The 21,011-nt window shown below is 47.4% G+C and overlaps 2 protein-coding genes and 1 long non-coding RNA gene across 3 annotated transcripts; all 3 read right to left on the minus strand.

Moving 5' to 3' along the window:
* Positions 1–258: 258 nt before the first annotated feature.
* LOC135285529 (TOG array regulator of axonemal microtubules protein 2-like) lies at positions 259–8,883 on the minus strand. Its single transcript, XM_064397876.1, has 6 exons — positions 8,774–8,883; positions 6,126–7,803; positions 4,736–4,952; positions 3,566–3,652; positions 955–1,404; positions 259–500 (listed from the first exon to the last, which is right to left on the minus strand). Exons 2-5 carry the CDS (start codon positions 6,195–6,197, stop codon positions 1,169–1,171), a joined length of 612 nt encoding a protein of 203 aa, XP_064253946.1. The 5' UTR covers positions 6,198–7,803; positions 8,774–8,883; the 3' UTR covers positions 259–500; positions 955–1,168.
* A 1,444-nt stretch (positions 8,884–10,327) lies between these two features.
* Positions 10,328–14,578, minus strand: LOC135285338 (TOG array regulator of axonemal microtubules protein 2-like). The gene is made up of 3 exons (XM_064397527.1): positions 14,424–14,578; positions 12,711–12,816; positions 10,328–11,972 (listed from the first exon to the last, which is right to left on the minus strand). Exons 1-3 carry the CDS (start codon positions 14,576–14,578, stop codon positions 11,733–11,735), a joined length of 501 nt encoding a protein of 166 aa, XP_064253597.1. The 3' UTR covers positions 10,328–11,732.
* Positions 14,579–16,695: 2,117 nt separating this feature from the next.
* On the minus strand, positions 16,696–19,245 carry LOC135285530 (uncharacterized). Its single transcript, XR_010350356.1, has 3 exons — positions 19,068–19,245; positions 17,954–18,104; positions 16,696–16,851 (listed from the first exon to the last, which is right to left on the minus strand). It is a non-coding gene; the product is annotated as an uncharacterized LOC135285530 (long non-coding RNA).
* Between the last annotated feature and the right edge of the window lie 1,766 nt (positions 19,246–21,011).

Here is a 21,011-nt window from a genome sequence, read left to right on the forward strand (position 1 = left end):
CCTGTCATAATGCCAAGTAACAAAGAGCAGCACAAATGACACAAAGAAAACATGGCCAAAGAGGAAGAGGAGAGGCCCAGTGAGGAGGAAAGGATGTGGTGAGACACTGGCACATTGAGTGAGCTGCACTCCCACCATCTCTAGGCTAGCAGGACCTGGTCTCACATTCTTCTCCTGGTTTATTTAAATTTAATTTATTTATTTACTTTTTTTTCATCATCAGTATAAAATATATACCATTAAAATATGTAATCAAGATTTAAAGGTACAATCAAAACACATTTATTCAAAACTACATCTAAGGATCAGAACATATGTACATCTACTACAAAACCTAACATATAAATCCTGTTCTTCAAACAATATTCATACAGGCAGCAGCTTCTTCCTGAACTTGGAGAAAAGAGAGCTCTTCTGTACAGCAGGCAAGGACTTTGTGGGTAAGGCACCATGGGAATTGTCCAGAGGAACCTTCTCAGTAAGACTGTAACCAGTCAGATCTGCAAAATGGAGACACAAATTTTAACAGGGGCCACAATGCAAACCTAAAGCAGCTAAAGCTCCATATTTCATGGGACAGACATCCTGCAAACTTCTAAAGAGCTGCACAGGGAAACATGCTCCTGCTGGCAGGCACTTGAGGCAGGACAAGGGAAAACCCTGGCCCACTTCCACAGGAATGCCACAGGAGCACCCTGGCCTCTGGGCTGCCCTGGGACAGCAGGGAGCCCAGAGCCCTGTGCTCTCCAGCAATGGCTCAGCTGCACATGCACCCTCCTGCTCCTCTGCCTGCCCCACAGCTGAGCAGCCCTCCAGCTCCACAGGCACTGGCAGCAGCACAGCTCATTGCAGGGGCACATGCAGGGCACAGCTGTTCCCTGGCAATGTGCACAGGCTCTCTGGGCTGCCACAAGACCCTTCCTCCCACCAGAGACTGGCCCAGCTCCCCCTCACCTCTGTGTGAGGCTGAGCCATGATCAGCCTTCACCTTTTCCTCAGTCTGGAGTTGCTTCAGGCCCCCCATGCCATGACTAGGAAGGGCGATGGAGAGAGAGGGGGCAGGTGCACACCATTCCTTAGCATTTGGTCTCTTTTGGCACAGCTAACAAGGCAGATCTGGAGGTGTCCAACTCAGCACGTTGTCATCTCTCTGGAGAACATCATGCCTTCACCAGCCCAACATTTTGGAGAGGTTTTCCCGCACATGTGGAGGCTGGCTGGCAGCACATCTCTTCAGCTTGGTGCCCATCACCTTGTGGAGGGCAGAGGCAAGCTTGGTGGCCACAGTGCGGACATTGGCGCTTCGCACCGGCAGCGCCTTGTTCTCCAGGAAGGACCAGAGCACGGGCAGGGCGTCGTGCTGGACCACTTCAGGGCTCCTGGCATAAACCCACTCCACAAGCACTGCCGGGAGAGAGACACAGCTTCTCAACCATCAGCCTCAATGCAAACAGGGATCTACCTCTGCATTTGCTAATTGGAAGCCTTCTGGCTAAGATCAGCAAAATAGCACAGAGCCCCATGATCCACAAACGGGCAAAGCAGCTGATCATCCTGGAAACAGAACCACCAACCCCTCAGGACTAATTTATCCAACCACAGCCTTGTCCCTGTGGCAGACTTTGTCCCTTTACTAAATTATTTCACATTATCTTTCTGCATGAGCAATGAATGAAATGTCCAGTTGCTTTTTATTTCCATTAAGAAGTTGTCTAAACCCACACTGAAGATCCGGAAATGCACCATGGACAGAAAATTGAGAGATTTCTAATAAAAGGGATGATTCCATTTTCATGACTTTGATGTCAAGTGCCAAACGTTTAATCTGGCTCTTCCCTTTGCTCAATGGCACACAGCAAAGGGCAGTATTAGAACACACCTCAAAACTCCTGCCCACCAGAGACGGCTGCTGCTTGACAGTTGGATTGGAAACATCAGTGACTAGCTGGTGTCTTTGGCAGAGTGCTTCTGGGGCTTCCAACAAGCAGCTGTTTCAAACCTCAGGGCGTCTTAGAGAATTAGCTAGACCCCATTGCTGTGGCATTTGAGCATCTCCACATTTTAATGCCATTTCCCCTCCCAATCTTAATGGCATTTTTTCTTATAATGTCCACTGACGTAGGGGCATAGAAAGAACAAAATGCTACACAGGGGACTGAAATTCATCCAAAACACGAGTGTTTTCTCATATTGTCTCTGAAATCTGCTCTCTGCTCATTTTCTGAACCAAACTATATCACAGACAAAAATTTACTACCAACAGGCTCCTTGCATGGCAGATTTGGCTGAAAGATCAAATCCTGAAAAGCTCTGGAGACCATTCTTATTTTCTGATCAGGCAAAATGTTATCTAGTAGCCATTTATTATTCTGTGGTGGAAGAGACTTTATTTTCTCTAAGCTTTTAATCCACTGGCAGTCATCAATATTAAAACAGCTCCTGAAAGTACCCAAACCCCAATTGTGCTAAGCAGGAAAAGGGTTATGGTACCCATTTTAACATGGGAATTCACTTGAGTTTAAATACAATTAAAGATATTGGTGACTATTGAAGGTAAGGAACAGCTGTCTCTTCCTATTAAATCTCAGAGAGAACATCTACTTTTTCTAAAGTAGTCCTAATTTATGTTTCATTCCTTTATTTGAAAAAGAGATCAAAAGATCTGTAAAACTAAATTCCCTGTTGCTGGAGATCTACTTTTTTCAAAGCTCTTTAAAAGGCCTTTGACATTCCCAATCACTGAACATGCCCTTTTGAGATTCCTAATGGAGACACAAAGTGTATTAAACCTTGCATTCAAAGATGTTGGCCTAATTAGCAGTGGCTTTAGCCCCAGATAAAGCAAGACTATCAATCGTCTGCTCTAGTATATATTGGGATTATAATTTTCCCATTCTTTGGCTATTGCTGACATAGCAAGCCCCTCTGAGGAATCAATTATCAGCTGCATTTGTAACATTTGGGACAGTGCTGACACAGGCAGACACTGTTTGCACACCCTGAAATGCTCAGTCCAGTGCCACTTTGGCAGCACAGGCAGGGAGCCTCAGCACTCTGCTTCTGCCCCTCTGCCCCCAAAGGCTGCCTTGCACTAAATCCCTGCCTCTAATACATCTGTTGAGTTTTGACCTAAGCTGTGACCCCAGGCTCTGCACAGTTCAGCCTCAAAGCTTTCCAAGAGAAAAACAAGAGTTCTGTGAGGACAAAACAAACTGATCCCCTGAAACAGCATTTGCCACCATTTTCCCTAAAAGATGACAGATGTCCCTGAGCTTCCAAGAGAGGAGCCAGCTGGGGTATTTTGAGCCCCTCCCTTTCCTGGAGCTGGGTTCTGAGATGCCCCAGTGGGAGCTCAGCCCCGAGGCCGAGCTCTGCCCCCATCTCAGATGCTGCACAGCTCTGCAGCAGCCAGGGAAACCTGCCAAATACACCTGCCTTGGGCACTGGGCTGGAGGGACAAGCTCAGCACCTCCTGGTTTGGAGGAGCTACTCTGCTGTCTGTTCACAAGCATTGCCTGTAAATACTCCCTGGGAAGACCTCTTGGCCTAGAAGGGGAAGCCATACCTGTGATACACTCCGTGACATCCAGCAGAGCTTGGCCACTCAGTTGATTCCACTGGTAGCTGAACTCCTTCAGCAGTGACACTTTATCTACAAGTGAAACACATGTTTCTGCTCACTTTTCTGAGGCCATAGGACAAGGGACAGTGCAGAGGGAAAGGGCAGGGGCAACCCCATTCTATAAAATAAAGTACATTTCTACTGATTCTTGAATCCTGTCTTCTTTCCTTCCAGCCTGCTTGGCAGGGATTTAAATTGCAAAAGAAAAGTTCTCCTTTCACATTTGTAAATGCAAAGTTGTCTGCTGTATCAGGAGCTATGTTAAAACATTGCCCATCAGGGACATCAAGAGTTCAGTCACATGTAAGTAGTGAAATGGTTTTGCATCCCAGAGCAAAAAGGAAGAACCCCATACTTGGGACACAGAAAGGCACCAAGTCAGGCAGTTCCTGAGTTCACAGAGCAGCTGAGGAGGAGAAAGTGGCAACTCCCCTTGAACACCTGCCTCTTCAACACTCCTATTTTCAGGCATATTTCCCCAGTGTGGCATTTTCAGAGCTGACATAAATCTGTGTGGCAAAGGAATTGAGAGCAGCCTTTGCCTATGTAGTTAACTGCTGTAGACATCTTGCCCCATGCAAAACAACATGTGGAACAGGGCATCATTGACAGCTGGGTTTATACCTATTTGTTATAAAGAAATGAACTTGGGGAATCCTAAGTTCCCCTTTGAAAATACAAGACAAAGAAGAAAAGGGGAAAATAGGCAGCTAATGCCTATCATGTAGAGCATTCCCGGTGGCTGCTCTGCAGGAGCTCTGATGGGTCAGTCTCCCTTCATGCCAAGAGCAAAGCTATTCATTTGGGAAGTCAAACGGGGCCCAAGCAAACTCCAAACCCCCTTTGCCTCTGAACTGTAGCAAAGCTGTAGTCTGGGACTTGCTCTTCAGACAGGCAGCACAGAGCCAAGGGCTCCTGGGACTTTTGGGAAATGCTGATCACGTTCAAGCCTGTTGGGGGACTGGTGCATAAGGACTGCACCTGCACAGCTTCTGGGGGATGCCAGCTGGAGCCTTCCACAGACAACAGCAGCTACCAAGGCACTCAGCACTCTCTTGTGTCAGAGAGACAGAGACACAGGTGAGGAGAGTCCATGCCAGGGCTCAGCCTTACCTAAATGAGCAATGGATTCTTCCAATGCTTTCACAGCTGCAGCACGAACCCTGGGATCCTTGGAGTTCAGGTTCTTCGTTATTCCTTCCACCAAACCAATGATCACCGGGTTCAAGGCATCTTTCAGGACGCCTGTGATTTCAGCCAGCACGTCCAGCGCCTTCTGCTTCACTTTCTTGTGGCTGTCAGATATTCTCAGGACAAAATAATCAAAAATCTGTGAAGAGAACAAACAACAAGAAAGCTGAATTCACATGTCCTTGTTTGAAGAGTGGATGTAGCAGTCAGCAATGTAAAAGATGAGAGTGATCCTTTCTGTCAGGTCAGCACTTGCTTGCACAATTTCACTGTTTTCCTGTGGGCCACTCACTGGAATGGTGGCACAACCTCATGCTGCTAGAAAGATTTTCTTCTGTTTTTAAGAGGTTTGGTTGGGGACAGAATAGTTCCTATGGTATTTCTCTCCATCTAGAAATCATTAAATCCATTCCATTTATTCATGCTAAAGACTACCTTTGCTTTAGAAGTATGGAAGCAGATGTTTACAATGCCCGATTTTCTACACAGTTGCCTCAAGTACTGAGGGCAATTAGGATTTTGCCAAAACTATGGCAGGAGGAGATCTAAGTTTTCTTTTGTTTGTCTCAGCGGCAGTATCTGGAGAAGTGCAGGACTCTGATCAACTCTTCCAGGATGCAGATCATTTCTCTAAGTAACAGGTAGACTTCTGGAATTTAATGAGCTGTACAGCCCTCATTAGAGCAGGTTCAGTCCCTTGACAGACACATCATCAGGCACCTTTTCTTGGAGAAAGGGGAATAGCAGCTACTGGGAGGAGATGGCAGAGATGAGTCCTTAGCTGTTTTCCTCCTTTTCCAAAGAGAAAAAAAGACCCCTCAAGAAGGGTGAGAACTGTCTTTACCAAGAGGAATAGGAACAAGGATGGAAATGAGAGCCAGAGTTGTGCCTGTGCAAGACTAGATGGAGTATATGGAAGTATTCTTAAAAAAAACCCTGGGTTTAAACCAACCCAGTCTGATCTTCTCTTCCCTAGGTAAACCCATTTTTGGTCTAGAGAATAATTGCCATGCTTTCAGTGGCTGGATTGCCTTCACTTAACCCAACAGGGAGTAGGAGAGAGCAGCAGTCACACCAGCAGAAAATTCTGTCATCATCGATGAACAGCATCAATAGGCACCTGCCAGACAAATACAGCTGGACTGAAATAACTTGTCCTGAAGCCTGGACCTGAATTAAATTTGCCTGGGTAAGAGGGACCAGCATGTCCCAAACAGCCAGGATGGAGTGCCAAGACACACTGAATTAACTTTACTGCTACAGGCTTAGGAAAGGAGCTAAAGGAAAGGAGCAATGAAGATACCCTACATACTTGGACAATGTTAGTGGAGATGAGCTGGGGGCTGGTTTTGCACAGGTCTTGGAGGAGTGACACTCCTTCCATGCGCGTCTGAAACCCCTTGGCCTCCAGGAGATTGTAAAGCTTCTGGAGCAGCTCCGTTTCTTCCTCAACCGGAGGTAACGTGACCTGGGCTTGTGCACAGTGTAGGAGGCATCCATCAGAGGTAGATTTCACCCTGGAAAATAAAACCAAATGAGGACCTGTTGGTGATAATACCTTCAGTAAATTGTGAGAAAAACATCTTCAGTAGCTTTTCTAATTATGTGATTTCAAGCTGGAAAGTCATGAGGCTCTGAAAAACAATGTGGACCTAATGACAATCATTTTGGGAGACAATCTGCAAGGAACATTCTTGCCAGTGCTCACTCAGGAAAAGCAAGGATGAGATGCATCTGATCTATCTTCAGATGGCTGCCAAGGCACACAGGTCACATTGCTTTGTGGAGAAAGAGAGACACTACTTCCAAGTTTAAGTGGCTCCTCATATGGAATGTTTGTGTCTCATAATCAGGAAACTCATCACTCTGGAGAAGTGTCTCTACAACCAGGCATGACAATCTCTGCAAAAATAGCTCAGATGCATCTGAACAGATGAACAGGGTCATATGTGAAGGATTCAGAAAATCAGTCACAGAGATAAAAACAGAAGCCAGACACCCCAGAACTATGCTCACATTTCATTTGCTTCCCTAGAGACTAGATCCACAGCTTAACAACCCCACTGGGAACAATTCTCCTGGATCAAGCTGTCTCTTCCATGAGCATGGAAAGATGCTAGCTATGCTACTGAGGCATGTGGTGACTTTCCTGCCACTGCTGAGCGTGACAGAGCTAAATAAATCCCCTCTGTGATCAGAGGAGAACAGGTACAAGTAGCTCTGCAACTGCCATGAAGAGACAGCAAGGACCAAATTCCTGTCTTAAATGCTGATTGCAGCACAGGATGAAATAAACCAAACATGCTGTCCATCAAGCAAATCATATGAAGGACAGGAATATCAAGACAAAAAGTACACATTGAGACACCTGTTGTTTGAAGTTGATCAGGAATTGCATTGCTACTTACTACTCAAACTTGATACTGTTTCAGGGCAAGAAAACCATGATTCAGCCAGGCCAAACCACATGCATGAGAACTGCATCTTTGTGGAATGGCATCCTGCTTCTAGACTGAGACTTCTCATCAAAACACCCATCAGGAAAAGACTCCACTCAGATGAAAAAAAAGCCCTGGTTGAATTTCCTTGTCCCAAGTCAGGCAGCAGAAACTTGGCCCTGTCATAGCCTCCATACCACTGCCCTTGCCACTGCACTGGATCATCTGAGCTGCAACCAATGGGGTCTTTTTGTCTCTCAATTGTGAAAACCCCTCCAAAGAAGTTGTGTTCAGTGTAATGCAGAAGTAGACTTTTTTATCATAGAGCATTTGTAGGGAAAGAGAACAATCTGTGTCACTGGCCATCTCTGCCAGAAAGATTTTCCTGAGGAAGAGACATGTAAAGCTTGTCATGTGCTTTGTCACATCTGAATAAAGTGCTCAGTACCGTTTGCTAGAAGACAATGTGGCCTGGGGCTTCTTGGAGCCATCGTTCCTCTTCTTCACCAGCTCCTTGACAGATGGGCGTTCAGCCTTCTGGTTTTCCATCCCCTACAAACACATAGAGAAACCCCATCAATCTTTAGAGTATAAAATAGGAAATTCCCTGCTTAAAACACAAGTTAGAACCAGGATCACTGCTACCAAGGCTTAGGGAAACATTTCCTAACTTACAGATGGAAACAGCCCAGGGATTCAGTGATGCCAACTCTTTGTTTTCAATAGCCCAAGGCAGGTTATGGGTGCTACCAGACTGAGCAGCAGTCTAAAATCCCAAATTCATTAGTCTTGAGCATAAATGGGAATAATGCAAACTGGCAGGCAACGAGTGTTCGTAAACAACAGAAGCAACAGAAAAAAATGGACTCTCTGGGGATTGGCCCATTGTGTTGGAAGGATTTGGTTCAACACTCACTCTCCCTGTGCCTGAAGAAAGGCATGCTCCCTTCTGTAATGTCGATAAAAAAAAAATAAAATCCCCGCCCCCCCCAAAAAAAAAACCAAAAACAAAGGGGTTTCCACTGGATGCTGCTGAATTCACCAAGATTTTTCCAGTTCCACAGAGCTTGACAGCAGGGCAGTATTCCCAAAAGACTGTAATTGTAGTAACTAGGATTGACTTGGCCATCTTTTGTAAATTTGGAAATTTTTAGTACTACTACTTCCAGTATCTTTTGCAAAGACTCTGTTCTCTTCAGAAGCACTATTCTCACTTAATTGCTTTACTGGGCAGAGGAGGGAGAGCATGGTGGGGCCTTACACTTAAATGTAAACCCATTTGCTCTCTTTCCCTTTCTTCTTTGTGAATGATATTGAAAATATTCAAACCCCACTTTTTCCCTAATAACATCAATTTCTTTGTGGTCTGCAGATGAACAGGCTGAGGATTAACAGCTCATTCCCAGGAGAAAAATTATTCAGTAGTAGAGGAATGAGATCAAGACAGATTGGGGATGTTTGATCTCACATTAGCAGTGGCAATACTTGCACAAAGGAGACATTTCTCCTGCCAAGCACTTACTTTCTTCTTCATTCTTGTCAGAATATCTTCCAGGTCACTGGTGGAAAGAGATCGTTCCAAAAGCATTTTAAATTTTTGATGATTGAGCAACATCTTCACCATCTCCTGTCCATAATGCCTAAGAAAGGAAGGGAGGGAGGGAGGGAGGAAAGGAAAGAAAAGTGAACAAACAAAGGAAGAGTGTGAACAGAAGAGGCTTATACCTTAAATTCATCATGTGCAATCCTTGCACAAGAAGGCATTACCTACTCAGCAAAGAGGGAGATTTACCTCCAGTTGATACTGCACAGTGCTGTCAGATGAACACAGGAGGCAAGAGGAGAATGTGGGCAACAGAAAAATACCATTTCACTCTGAAACTGTGGGTGTGCTCCTGTGGGATCAAAGGATCCCAGAGAACAAGCAGAACACATCTGCTTTGTTGTCAGAGCCTATTAGCAATGTCTTGCTGCCATTGCACAATAATTTGCCTTTCTTTAACTGGCAGGGAAGCCAGGACAAAACACCTCATGCATCCTATTGATTATTCTATACTTTATGTATGCACAGGGGCAGTTAGTTGCTCTGGTGTTCTTGGCAGCTATTAATGGGAATTTCATCATCAGAGTAAGGGGACTTTGGTGGTTTGGGTTGATTTTGCCACTAGGAAATCACAGCTTTCTTCAAGAAGAAATTTGGAGGTCATTGAGCCACAGAAAACAGCATTCTAGAAATCTGCAGACCAAGTTCAGAAAGACTGAATATGTTGGCTAAAGACCCCTGAAATATTTCTAAGAAAGTCTGAAGTTAAGGAGAAATGGATGTTTGGGATCCTTCAGTGATAAATATTAGCCAACACTTTGGCTTTGTGTTGTGCACCCAAGGCCAAAGAAAACTGTTGGACTGGCTCATCTGAGCTCTTTTGATCTCAGTAAAGAATCCTTCAAGCCATAGGAAGTTGGCAATGCTCATTTCTGCTGGCCAACCTCAGGTTACCCAGTACAGTCATTTGCCCAGGCAAGCCAGAGCAATGGTCACAGCACCAAGGCTGACAGAGCTCCAGAAGCCTTTGGACAATGCTCTCAAGCACATGCAGTGACTCTTGGGGTCACTGCACATGGCCGGGAGATGGACTCGATGACCCTGATGGGTCCCTTCCAACTCAGCATATTCCATGCTTCTATGAGCCTTATTCACACAGTGAGGGAACTTCATATTTCCATTAGTTTCCACTCTTGTGGGGTTTTACCTTTATAGCCAGGCACAAAAGGCTTTTCCTGTTTTAGGAGGTGAAATGAAGATCATTACCTTGTGTCCTGGTGACAGTCCTGAGCAAGCTTCCCTGCCACGTGTGCCAGCCTCTCAGCCCTGGCTGTGCCTGCCAGCTTTGTGACTCCAATTCTCTCCATCAGGGACAGGAGGAGCTCGGCCCCACACTTCCGCACCTGGGCGTGGCGGCTCCTGGGAAGGAGAGAGCAAACCCTGGGGCACAGGGAGAAGGAGCAGCAGCAGCACAGGCCTTGGCCAGAGCCTGCTCCCTGTCCTTGCTGGGGGAAGGAGGCCTGGCTTCTCCCTGCAACTTTAGACACCGCTAGAAGGTTCTGAACTCAGGTAAACACAAAGCTAGCATTGTACAGAAGGACTGCCTGCAAGGCAGAGGGAGGAATTCAGTCTCCCTGCACTCTCTGATACCCAGCTCCTTTCACAGTATTTACTCTGAGAAAGATTAAGGAAATAGATTACATATGAATGATTTAGAAATTAAAGACAACTCATGCTGACCCATCAGAGGGCAGCCAGTACACAGAGCTGCAGCAGGATTGAGGCTCTTTCCACCCATGATCCCCAAATCTGCAGACCTCTGGGAAGAAACAAATGCAGGGAAAACATGTTGTGGGCCATGAAGTTGCAGAATATCCAGCAATGCAGCCTGTTTCTTCTGAGAGGCTTGGCAACGGATACATCTGAATGTTTTACCCTATTCCAAAGCTGAGGAAAGGAGGGACAGGCAGTTTAACCAGGCTGTCCTGTTCTAGAGAGTGTCTCTTGGGAACTATCAGGCCCAGCACCAACATTTAAGGCAGCATGTGCTTCAACTGTTCCATGGCAGTCAGGCTGTGAAGGTGCCTTTAAAGTGATTCATCATCCCAAGGCTAACATGAAACATGAGTTTGAATAGAAAGTAGAGTTCTATGGCCAGGACAGTCATACAAAACTCCTTTTGGCAGGAGCTGCACCTGCTGTGCAGGCTGTGCCACACCCAGCAGATTGTCCCCCATGTGCTCCACGCCCCAGCAAGTACCCTCCTCCTTTCTCAAGCTAATGGCATCATGAGGAGACATGGTTTTCCCAGGGCCCCTGTGGTTAGTGCTGTGAAATACCAAACACCACTCACAGCTGCAATTGCAATTGTCCCTCTTGCCACAAAAGGACAAGGCTCTATCCTCAGGCTTTGCAGGCACTTTCACTTCCCCACCAGTCACCACAGCTAGGAAAATCTGACAGCCTGGGAGAACTCCAGGAAGCAGCAGGAAGCTGAGTCAGAGGAGCTTTCATTTGGGTATCAGGAAAAAGGTTTTTCACCCAGAGGGTGGTTGGGCACTGGAACAGGCTCCCCAGGGCAGTGGTCACAGCACCAAGCCTGACAGAGTTGAAGAAACATTTGGACAACAATCTCAGGCACTTGGTGTGACCCTTGGGCTGTTCTGTGCAAGGCCAGGAGCTGGACTCAATGGTCCTGATGAGCCCCTTCCAACTCCCCATATTCTAAAGTTCTGGGATTCTGAGAACTGATAGGCTGCAGGAGGGCAGAAACAGGTGACAAGAAGAGAGAAATGATGTTGATTGGAGAATGAAGTCACTGAGTTCACAGAAGATGCAGCATACAGGACCCTTCCCTCCCACCATTCCCATTCTCTGTCTCATCCCTTCTCCCTCCCACACACTAGAAGGTGAAGAATATCACTAAAAGAAGAACAACCTACTTGACTCCCATGTCCATGAGAGCAGTCATTGCTCGTGCAGGAGTCACATTCTCCACCATGATCCCCAGGGTCTGACTGGCTGCTTTCTGAACAAATTCTGGGGAGTTGGACACCATCTGCAGAAGGACCCGAGCAACCTCATCCACCTCAGAGTCCATGTTCTTCTTCAAGGTCACAAAGAGCTCTCCCAGAGTGACAATTGCAGAGTAGGACACCTTGGAACGGAGGTTGGCCACCTGGACAAATCATGAGGGGAAACATAAGAATCACCTTGAAAAGAAAACCAGTTGCCTGCAACAGAAGTCCCAGAAAATGACAACACATCCCACTGTGTCCAAAGGAACATCAAAGTACAGTAAGAGCAGGAGAGCACAAGCACAGAAAGGCTTTTACTCTGGCACCAATTTCTGGTCTCACACCTGCTTACTGCAGGCCTAAAAAAAAATATTTCATTCAAGTGTTCTACTTAACTCTTCTAAAATGTTCACAGCTTTGATTTTAAGCCCTTTGACTAGAAAACTGAAGCAAGGGCTGCTTTCAAATCATAAAAGAACAAATCATAAAGATAGAAGAGTCAGGTGCTCCTGTTCAAAAAACAACACCAGCAGCTGAAGCACTCAGCCAGGAAACAGAAAACACAGGCTCAGACCCAGAGACCAATTTGCAGTGTTGAATTACAGCTTGGGCAGAGACTGGGACTCTGGCAAATAACCTCATTAGTGTCTCAGTTTCTGCATTTGCACATTGCATTATAAAGGCACCACACTCAAAGACACGTGTCAGATACCCAACTTACCAGTAAATACAGCTACATGTACCCACAGATCGTACAGATAGCTGACAGACATTAGAAATAGACGGTCTAAAAGCAGAAATGAAGGCAGACCCTGAGCACACATGGAGACGAACAAGCAGATACCTACTCTACACACCATGTATGAAGTATGTGGGACAATTCAGAACAATGTTCTCACCTCGTTGGTAACTGCCAAGCAAACGTCATGAAGTCTACACAGCAGGACCTCTGAATGGGACCCAGCCAGGTGTTTGATGTTGTAGAGTCCCTTCTCCTTCATCTCCCTGAAAGGCAGAAGATTGATTTTTTCTCTCCACCAAGGCAGCACCCTCTGAGATTATCAGGCTGGCAGCTCAGTCAAACAATGGGAGGTGCTTTTCAAGGAGTACTTAATTTAGTTGTGGAAAAGGTTGCCACAGGATGATGTGGCTGTCAAAAGCCTACACAAATCCAAAAGGTGAATAGAGGGGTTTCAGAGTGGCCATTTAAGCAGACAGCCTTTCTGAAATCTCTGGCACATGATGCCCCCCTGGCACTGCTTCCTAGAAGCTGTAGACCAGACCAAACTGCTGTTTCTTGTCACCTCCCTGTGCCTGTCCCTGAGACACAGTCCCACCGAGCTGTTATTGGGGCATTTTCCTTTTTTGTCAGCCCCAGCAGGCAGTTCAGCACTGAGAGTCTGCACTGGCACTCTGGAGCTGAGTTTCCCCTCTGCCATCTAGGCCTCTCTCTGTCACCCCCTCCACTCCACCTCACATATTCCCCCAAAAAGCAGCAGGATGTCCCAGAAGATTCCACCCCTGAGCAAGAACTGTTGAAACTCTGGCTTTTCCCAAAACCCCCTACCTAAAACAACCCCCACAACAGCAACGTGTTATTTAAAAGGTGCAAACAACTCTGTCTCTCAGCACTTTGTGCAGGGCCTCAGCTACAGGAAGGAATGTGAGGCATCAGGGCTGCAGCACAGGGCTGGCGACTGATCCCACTGGCACCCCTGAGCATCATCTGGACCCCCTACACCTGCAGAAGCTCTCTGCACCTCACAGGGCACCCATGAGAAATGGGGAAGAGAAAGCAGAAGAGAAAGGACAAAACAAAGGTGACTGCACAAGGAGATGCATTGTGGCAGATTTTTCATGCTCATCCCAGTGTGAATGGAGTCCTTACCCCTGTGTGAATGAAACATCTACCAGGGAGTGATCAAAAAGACATTAAAAAGGAAACCAATATCACCTAACATTTGTAGGGTTATCACCTCTGGGCCTCCTTCTGCCTGTGTATAATTTTGGGACACATGGTGAGTATTGACAAAACATCTCAGGCCCATATGAAGCAGTGAGAAGGAAAAAGTTGAATTCCAAAAGTGCAAGATTCCTAGAGGATTTCATTTCTTTTTCCTTCTCTTCTGCCATCAGCCCTTCAGGAGTAATGACAGGCTGAGGGACTGGACAGCACAAGTCCCTGGAGGAACTCCCTGGAGCTGCTTCTGGGACTCCCATGCAGGAGGTCACAGGGAGACGCTGTCACCTGCCATTGCTGTCAGCAGTGGGGGCAGAGAGGAATCTTACTCAGTCCCACTGGGCCAGTGGCCCAAGGCACCCAAATCTCTACACTCAAAACTTCTGCCATCCCCTCAAGGTTTCCTTTGCAGCTCCATGGAACAACAGGCAAAGCGAGGAAACAGCACGGAGCTGCTGCAGCTGGAGCAGTGCTGCAGAGCAAGGCCAAGAAAAGGCTGCTCTCAAATCTTTATCCTCTCACTGCTCTGGAGTGGTTTCAAGAGTTCCCTTTGTCCACTCTGGGCTCTCAGGGGCTCAGAGGCACTAGCAAGACACAATTCTAACCTACCTTAATGCCAAGAGGGACACAGAGTGAACAAGACCTTTCTTACCAGTCATCGCTGCCAAGCAAGGAGAGTGCCTCCAGCAAGGAGTGCTGTGGGTCTGGAGAGGCTCTGTCCTTCTGCCCATGCCCACGGAGCGGCTCCTCTCGGCGCTGGGCACCAGTGGCCGTCTGCGAGGTCACTGCAAGGAGAGGGTCGGCCATGGGCACTGCGGCCCGGGCAAGGCACCCGCCATGGAGCGGCCTGCAGCCCCATCTCCCAGCCAGGGTTCCCTGTGGTGCCATCTGGCACTGGCTCAGAGACTTCCCTGCTCTCTGGCTCCTGGGGCTCCTTGCTTTCTCCCAGCCCCCCAGCTGGGCACAGCTCCAGGCTAAACCTGACAATTGCCCCGCAGCCCCAGCTCCCCAGGGCCACAGGTGCCACGGCCAGCGGCAGGTTCCTGCGCCCGCAGAGCTCCCGCTCCCTGCCAGACAGCGCTGAGCAGCAGCACTCGCTGCCCAGGAGGGAACTCCTCAGTGCCCCTCTTGTCTCAGCACCCTGATTTCCCCAGCCCTGAGGACAGGGGCCCTCTGCAGCTCCCTGAGGAGAGACCTGCAGCTGCCTGGAGACAGCACCAAGCCAAGCCTGAACAGGCCAGCCCTGCTGGGCCCGGCTCAATCCTCACGGAGCAGCTACCAGGGAACAGCCATACCTGACCCTTCCCACCTGACAGCGCCTCTGTTCCCACGGACTGCAAATATTCTAGACAGCAGGCAGCTGAGTGCACATACATTTTAGTATCCGTACTATTGGGAAGGGAGTACTTTATGGATGTTGTTCTTTCCAAACATCATCAATCTGTACTCTTTCAGAGGTGCACACTGCCTGTATTTCAAAGATGCTGAGGTGAAATTTGTCATCTAATGGATGTGTTTGCAAACTCAGTAGGTTCTAAGCTTTCTCTTGTGGAAAAATGTACCTTCCAGACTAGACAGTTGATTAAAAAGGTTTCCAAATGCACTCTGAGGATAAAAATATGCAAATACAGATCCACATTGTTGGCAGACACACTCTCTTGTTGATCAGTTGACCTGGGTTTGCCTTAATTAAATTTTATGGTAAGGAAAAAAACTTAGAGGGTATGAAGAAAATCAGATGATAAATGCATTTCTTATGAAACCCATTTGTCATCAAAAGCACTGTCAATCAAAAATTTCATGTTGTGCACTAAAAAGCTCATTTTCTAATGTGCAGATGAAAACATTTCAGCTGTCTACAATGATGGAGTATAAATATTGCACAGAATCTTGATGAACTGCCCTAGACTTTATAGGGTTTTTGTGCTACCTTGCATATTCTCACCAAGTATGGAGGAACCATAACAAGAAAAATATTCAGACAGGAGCTAATCTGGATGTCACTGAGGTACCCCAGCCACTGACACCAGTGATGTCACTGCAGAAGTATGTAGGCATACACATCTGGATTCAGTATGAATGGAGAGCCACCTCAGGCTAGTTCTGGTCAATTCTGGGCATGGAAGTAGCATCACTAGAAAAGAGCATTGAAGTATCACTCCTAGCTACCATCTTCTTATCTCACCCTGCTTGGGATCACAGCACAGGCAGGCTGCCCACAAAGGAGAGACAGGAGCCACTAGGGACTGTCTGCTGTGTATTTCCTGCAGGCAGCAAACAGCCTGGGAGCAGCAGGCAGCCCCTCCTGGTGTCATCGGCTGCACACGGCCGCTGTATTTGCTGGGTGACACAGGAGGCACTGCTTGTTCCCTCTTGGCACTGCAGGCTGTGGGATGGCAGCAACGAGGAGCCTTCGGGCACTTCTGGGAGCAGCAGCAGCACAACTGCACCAAGCTGCTGACTGCCCTGCAGAGACAGCCCTTGCTGGGATAGCAGAAAAGCTGGCTGCAGAACTGGACAGCAGCACAGGCAGAGGGCCAGATGGTGAGTGAGCAACTGATGGTGGTGGCTCTCGCAGGTGCACGGTGAGCACACCCTGGCAGACTGCCCTGCAGCTCACCCTGCAGCCACCAGTGCTGCCTCCTGGCACCAGTGCTGTAGTTTGGACTATCAGGATGGGCAAAAGCCAGAGCTCAGGCCTTTACACTACTTGATTCAGCTCAACTTTCCAACAGAGCTCTAAGAACCACTGCTCCAGCACTCCCAAGCTGGAGTAACTCAAAAGTAGATTTGCTGTTCATTCTCAGGACAGACTATGGACCCAAGATCCCAGCTGTGCTGGCTGAGGCAGGAGGCAGTTTGTACTCCTTGTGCAAGGGAAAACCTGTGTGGAGAAAGCTGCCATGGAGCAGGCTTACCTGAGGAGCTGCGTGGGAAGCTGCCATCCCCATGGATGATGGGCCTATTGGGCAGTAAGGACACATTGTCCTGCTTCTTCAAGACCTTCTTCTTCAAGGCACTACCAGGCTGTTTTCTCTGCACTCTAGAAGCTGTGCCATCAACAGGTGGGAGGCTAAAGCCTGCAGGGACCAAAGAGGAGCTTCTAAGTGGAAGGCATTAGACAGGGTGATGATGGAAACGGCGAGAAAACTTGCCAGAGCTGGGTAACATCTCTTTGTTATCCCAAAGAACTTCAAGTATAACAATGGCACACTAGTATGGGAAAAAGAATCACAGATTCCTAGAAGAGTTTGGGTTGGGTTGGAAGGCACCTTTAGGCACCATCTAGTCCAACCCTTGTGAGCAGGGACATCTTCATCCTGATCCGGTTCCCCAGGGCCCCATGTAAGCTGGCCTTGAACACCTTCAAAGATGGACCAACAACAGCTTCTCTGGGCAAACCCTTCCAGCTTTTAATCCCCTTCCTTTAAAAAAAAAACCCTATAATATCTAATGTAAATCTACTCTCTTCTAGCTTCAAACCAAATTGCAGCAATGCTTCCCCTAAGAAACAAGGAAACCCAGTACTGCTTTGCTTTTGATTTCCTGTTCCAGAGGCTGGCAGGGGAAGTTACCAGAGAAAGTGCAGATAACCTTGCGTGCTGCCCTGGGGCTGAGTGCTGCCTCCTGAGGGCCCTGCTGCCGCCCTCGGGCAGTGCTCACAGCCCTGCAGGCAGAGCCCCTCGGCCGGGATTCAGTCGGGAACGCTGCTTGCTCCCAGGGCTACAGCAGAAGCACTGCCTGGGGGCTTCAGCACAGCTCTACAGCACCAGCTCCTCAGCAGGGAGTGGCAGGAGAAGGATCTCTGGTGTTTTCATGAGAAGGAGTTGCATTTTGTTTCTTCCAGGTTGCACCCTGGCTGAAAAGCATTCTTTTGAATTCACCTTGCCTGAAGACTGCTCTCCAGGAGAGAGTCTGAAGTTCCAGTGTGCTTTGCAAGACAGAATTTTCTACTCTGAAAGACTTTCGAGGTGAAGGGGGGAAACTGATATTCTGTTACTGACTCACTGAGGCCATGGGCAAGACACTTCATGCCCCTGTATTTTTCTTTCAGAAACAGAATTAAATCCCAAGCAAGCTTCCACTCAAATGCAAGTGGAACAGTCCCCCAGTCTGACTGCAACACTGCAAAGGGCAAGCAAGTGGTCAAAAAGGACCACCACAAGTGTAGCCACCACTTACTTGCTTCAGCTTCATCCCTGGGCTCAACTGTCTCCAGAATGGGCTGCAAGGATGTTTTCCTTTGCCTCCTTTTCTTCATGTCTCTCTCCAAAAGCTCTGCATCCTTCCGCTCTAAGTTCTTTTGAGCCAACATGCACAATGCAGCACGGATCTAGGTGCAATTAAAATGCATCATAGACTGTAAGGAGAGATACATCAACCAGACACAACATCTCCTCAGGAGCACAGAGTCCACAGAGTGCCATAGATTTCAATGCAGCTCCATATCCATTCCAAAAGTTTCAGAGGAATGACTCCCATCCTCACCTTGGCAATTACACACAGCCAGGTGGAACATTTCTGTGCCACAACCTTACACTGCTCCAACTGCAGCCTATGTCAGGAAGCCCTGCTTGAAGCATGAAGGTCATAGGAGTGCTCCAAGACAGAGGAAGAGCTGACACGGCCAGTGAGCAGGCAGTTCAGTTCCTACGGGCCATGGCAGGAGAATAAAAACCATGCGCAATATCCAGCAAGGAGGGGTAATTAGCTGTTGCTTAACACTCATGGCCAGGAATTGCAGCTGTTTCTCACTTCCTGGCTTCTGAAGGACTCAGCTCTGAAGGACTCTGAAGGACTTGGTCTCTGACATCAGGAGACCAAAATGGGGAGTCATATGAAAACAAGCTGCAGAAACACTGCTGTTAATGAGCAGAAAACTTGAGAATGAGAGGGCTGTGACATACAGCCAGAAAGGTAACCAGGAAAAATCAAACTCTCCCATTTTCTTTTGCAGCCTTGCTTACACACAACATTAGAATCTTTGCTTCTCTGCTTCCGAGGATGCACTTTGCTTACATTCACTGATGTGTAGCTTATTCTGTCATTCAGAACTTCTCTAAAACAGCCTTTGCACATAAAGAATGCTTCTGACATGACCTTAGCACCATCTCCAAACCAGGCACCTTGACACCACTGGAAACAGCCAAGCAATTCCTCTCTAGTTGTCAAATATATTCCCAAGAGAATCCACATTGCCCAGGAGAGGATGATTATGATTTTCAGTGACATTTTGGGCCAAGCACTAAACCGCCACTGGAAAGGAAATCTGCTCATCCCTGTCCTTCTCCCTTACCTTTCCAAAACCTTCCCTCAGGTCTGTGTCACGCGTAAGACCAGGATCGGTGTGATGATCCATCTCCTTGGCCTGGCTCAGTGAGAGACCTGGAAATGAAAGCAAAGGTTTGTGTAAATCTCTGGCAGATGTCAAGCCCCCAAAACCACAATGCTGGACAACAGGCAAGACAGGTTCCAGATTGCAGAGCCCTCAGAAGACACAGAGACTGTGACTGAGAGCAGCAAGGTACAATGCCTAGAGCCTCTCCCAAGGGATGGGCTACTGGCAGCAGACATGACATTACTCTGGTGGCCAGCAGACTGAAACCTGCTGCATGATGAAGGCCCCAACCCCTGGATGCTGGAGAGCCTCTGTGTGATAGAGAAGGGCAGAGATGGCGATTGCTCTTGACAGCAATTCTTATCTGCTCTTATTCATGCTGATATTAGTAAACATCTTCTTTTGGTTCTTAAAAGTCCCAGGTTCTAATACCTGGATGCATTTAGATCAACATTTTCTTCTCTTTGTTGGAATATTTTAGAGGACATGCAAAGAAAAACTTAGCATTGCAGGAGTGTTACCCAAACATGAACTGTGTTCTTGGCACCAGATAATTCATTTTCCCCGAGGGTTTCCTTCTGAACTGTATGAGACTGGGCCAATTTTGGGCCAGCCTGATTAAAGGCTGATTTTCTAATTGCAAGAAGAACAATGGAGCTCATTCTGAAATACTCTCCAACAGAGCTGTTAGAGCTAAGAGAACTAATTCTTTACATGGCTTCACAGAGGGTAAATTCATACAGCAGCCAAGCAGTTTGAGAGGAATCCCTGTCCTAAAATGGGATTCCTTCACCCTGTAGAATGCTTCAGTCAGTAATAAAAGTGAGACAGCTAAGGATTAATGTCATAAGTCATTTCTAGTCCAGAATGAGTCCAGAAAAAAAGTCACCTTCCTTACTGAGCAATACTTCTCCCTAGCTGCATTAAGCATTCCAGCTGCACATCAGCAATTAAGGAGTCATTCCAAAGGGGCCGTAGCCAGGATTTGGCAGAACTAACCCGGAGCAAAGGGACCAGGTCATCTGATCCCTTCTTCTGCATCAGCAGAATTATTTCTTCAAGTCTCATCTGTCCTATCATGACACAGCCAGAGATGGCAAAGGAACAACAACAGTGTCATTGGGGCTTTCAACTTGAAAGCATTGGCTGAGCCAGATGCACCAGACACTGCATTTTGTCTGGCACAATGCCACTTGTCAGGGATCAGGCAAGGCAGGGAGGGAGGACAAGGCAGAAGGCATCTCCTCCCCCAGCCTCAGCCTGCAACACTGACACAGGCAGAGAGCCAGGGAAGAGATTTGTCATGGTGAACCTGCCATAGGTGGCTTTGGGCTTGTGCTGTCACAGGATGACAAACTCAGACCCTGCATAGCATGCATCCATTTGGAAGGCTCCTTCTCCCTGACAGGAAAATTTATAAGGACATTCTGTCACAGCAGGTTTCTCTATTTCTGCCAATACAAAACCAGGCAATGTCCATTAATGTCCATCCCGTCTCAAAGGGTTCAGCTCAGAAAGTGCCCCAATGAAAGGTTTTCTGCTACAAAAGCAGGAAGAAGTGGGAACATTTCTCATTTTGTGCTAAATGCCTTGTTTTCCTTACTAATTGTGACATTAGGAAGGCTGCAGGGAGATAAAAGGCATGTGCAGAATGGAGAGGAATATTTCCTTTTCCTGCACTGCATTTTCAGGGCCACAAGGTACCACTCCAGCTCCTGACACTCAACACTTCAGACTGCAGGAATTTTCACTGCACTGCCAGAGAATACTCCCAGTGACTGGACTCTGGGAGAGTCCACTGAGCCCGTCAAGCAATTGAAATGCATTTAAAGAAATTTTCAAAAGAATGCGTTTTAGTCAAGCTTTGCAAATGTCACCTCTGAGTCAAGACCAAAATGGTCA

This window comes from Passer domesticus, chromosome 23 (assembly GCF_036417665.1).
Source record: "Passer domesticus isolate bPasDom1 chromosome 23, bPasDom1.hap1, whole genome shotgun sequence".
NCBI lineage: Eukaryota > Metazoa > Chordata > Aves > Passeriformes > Passeridae > Passer > Passer domesticus.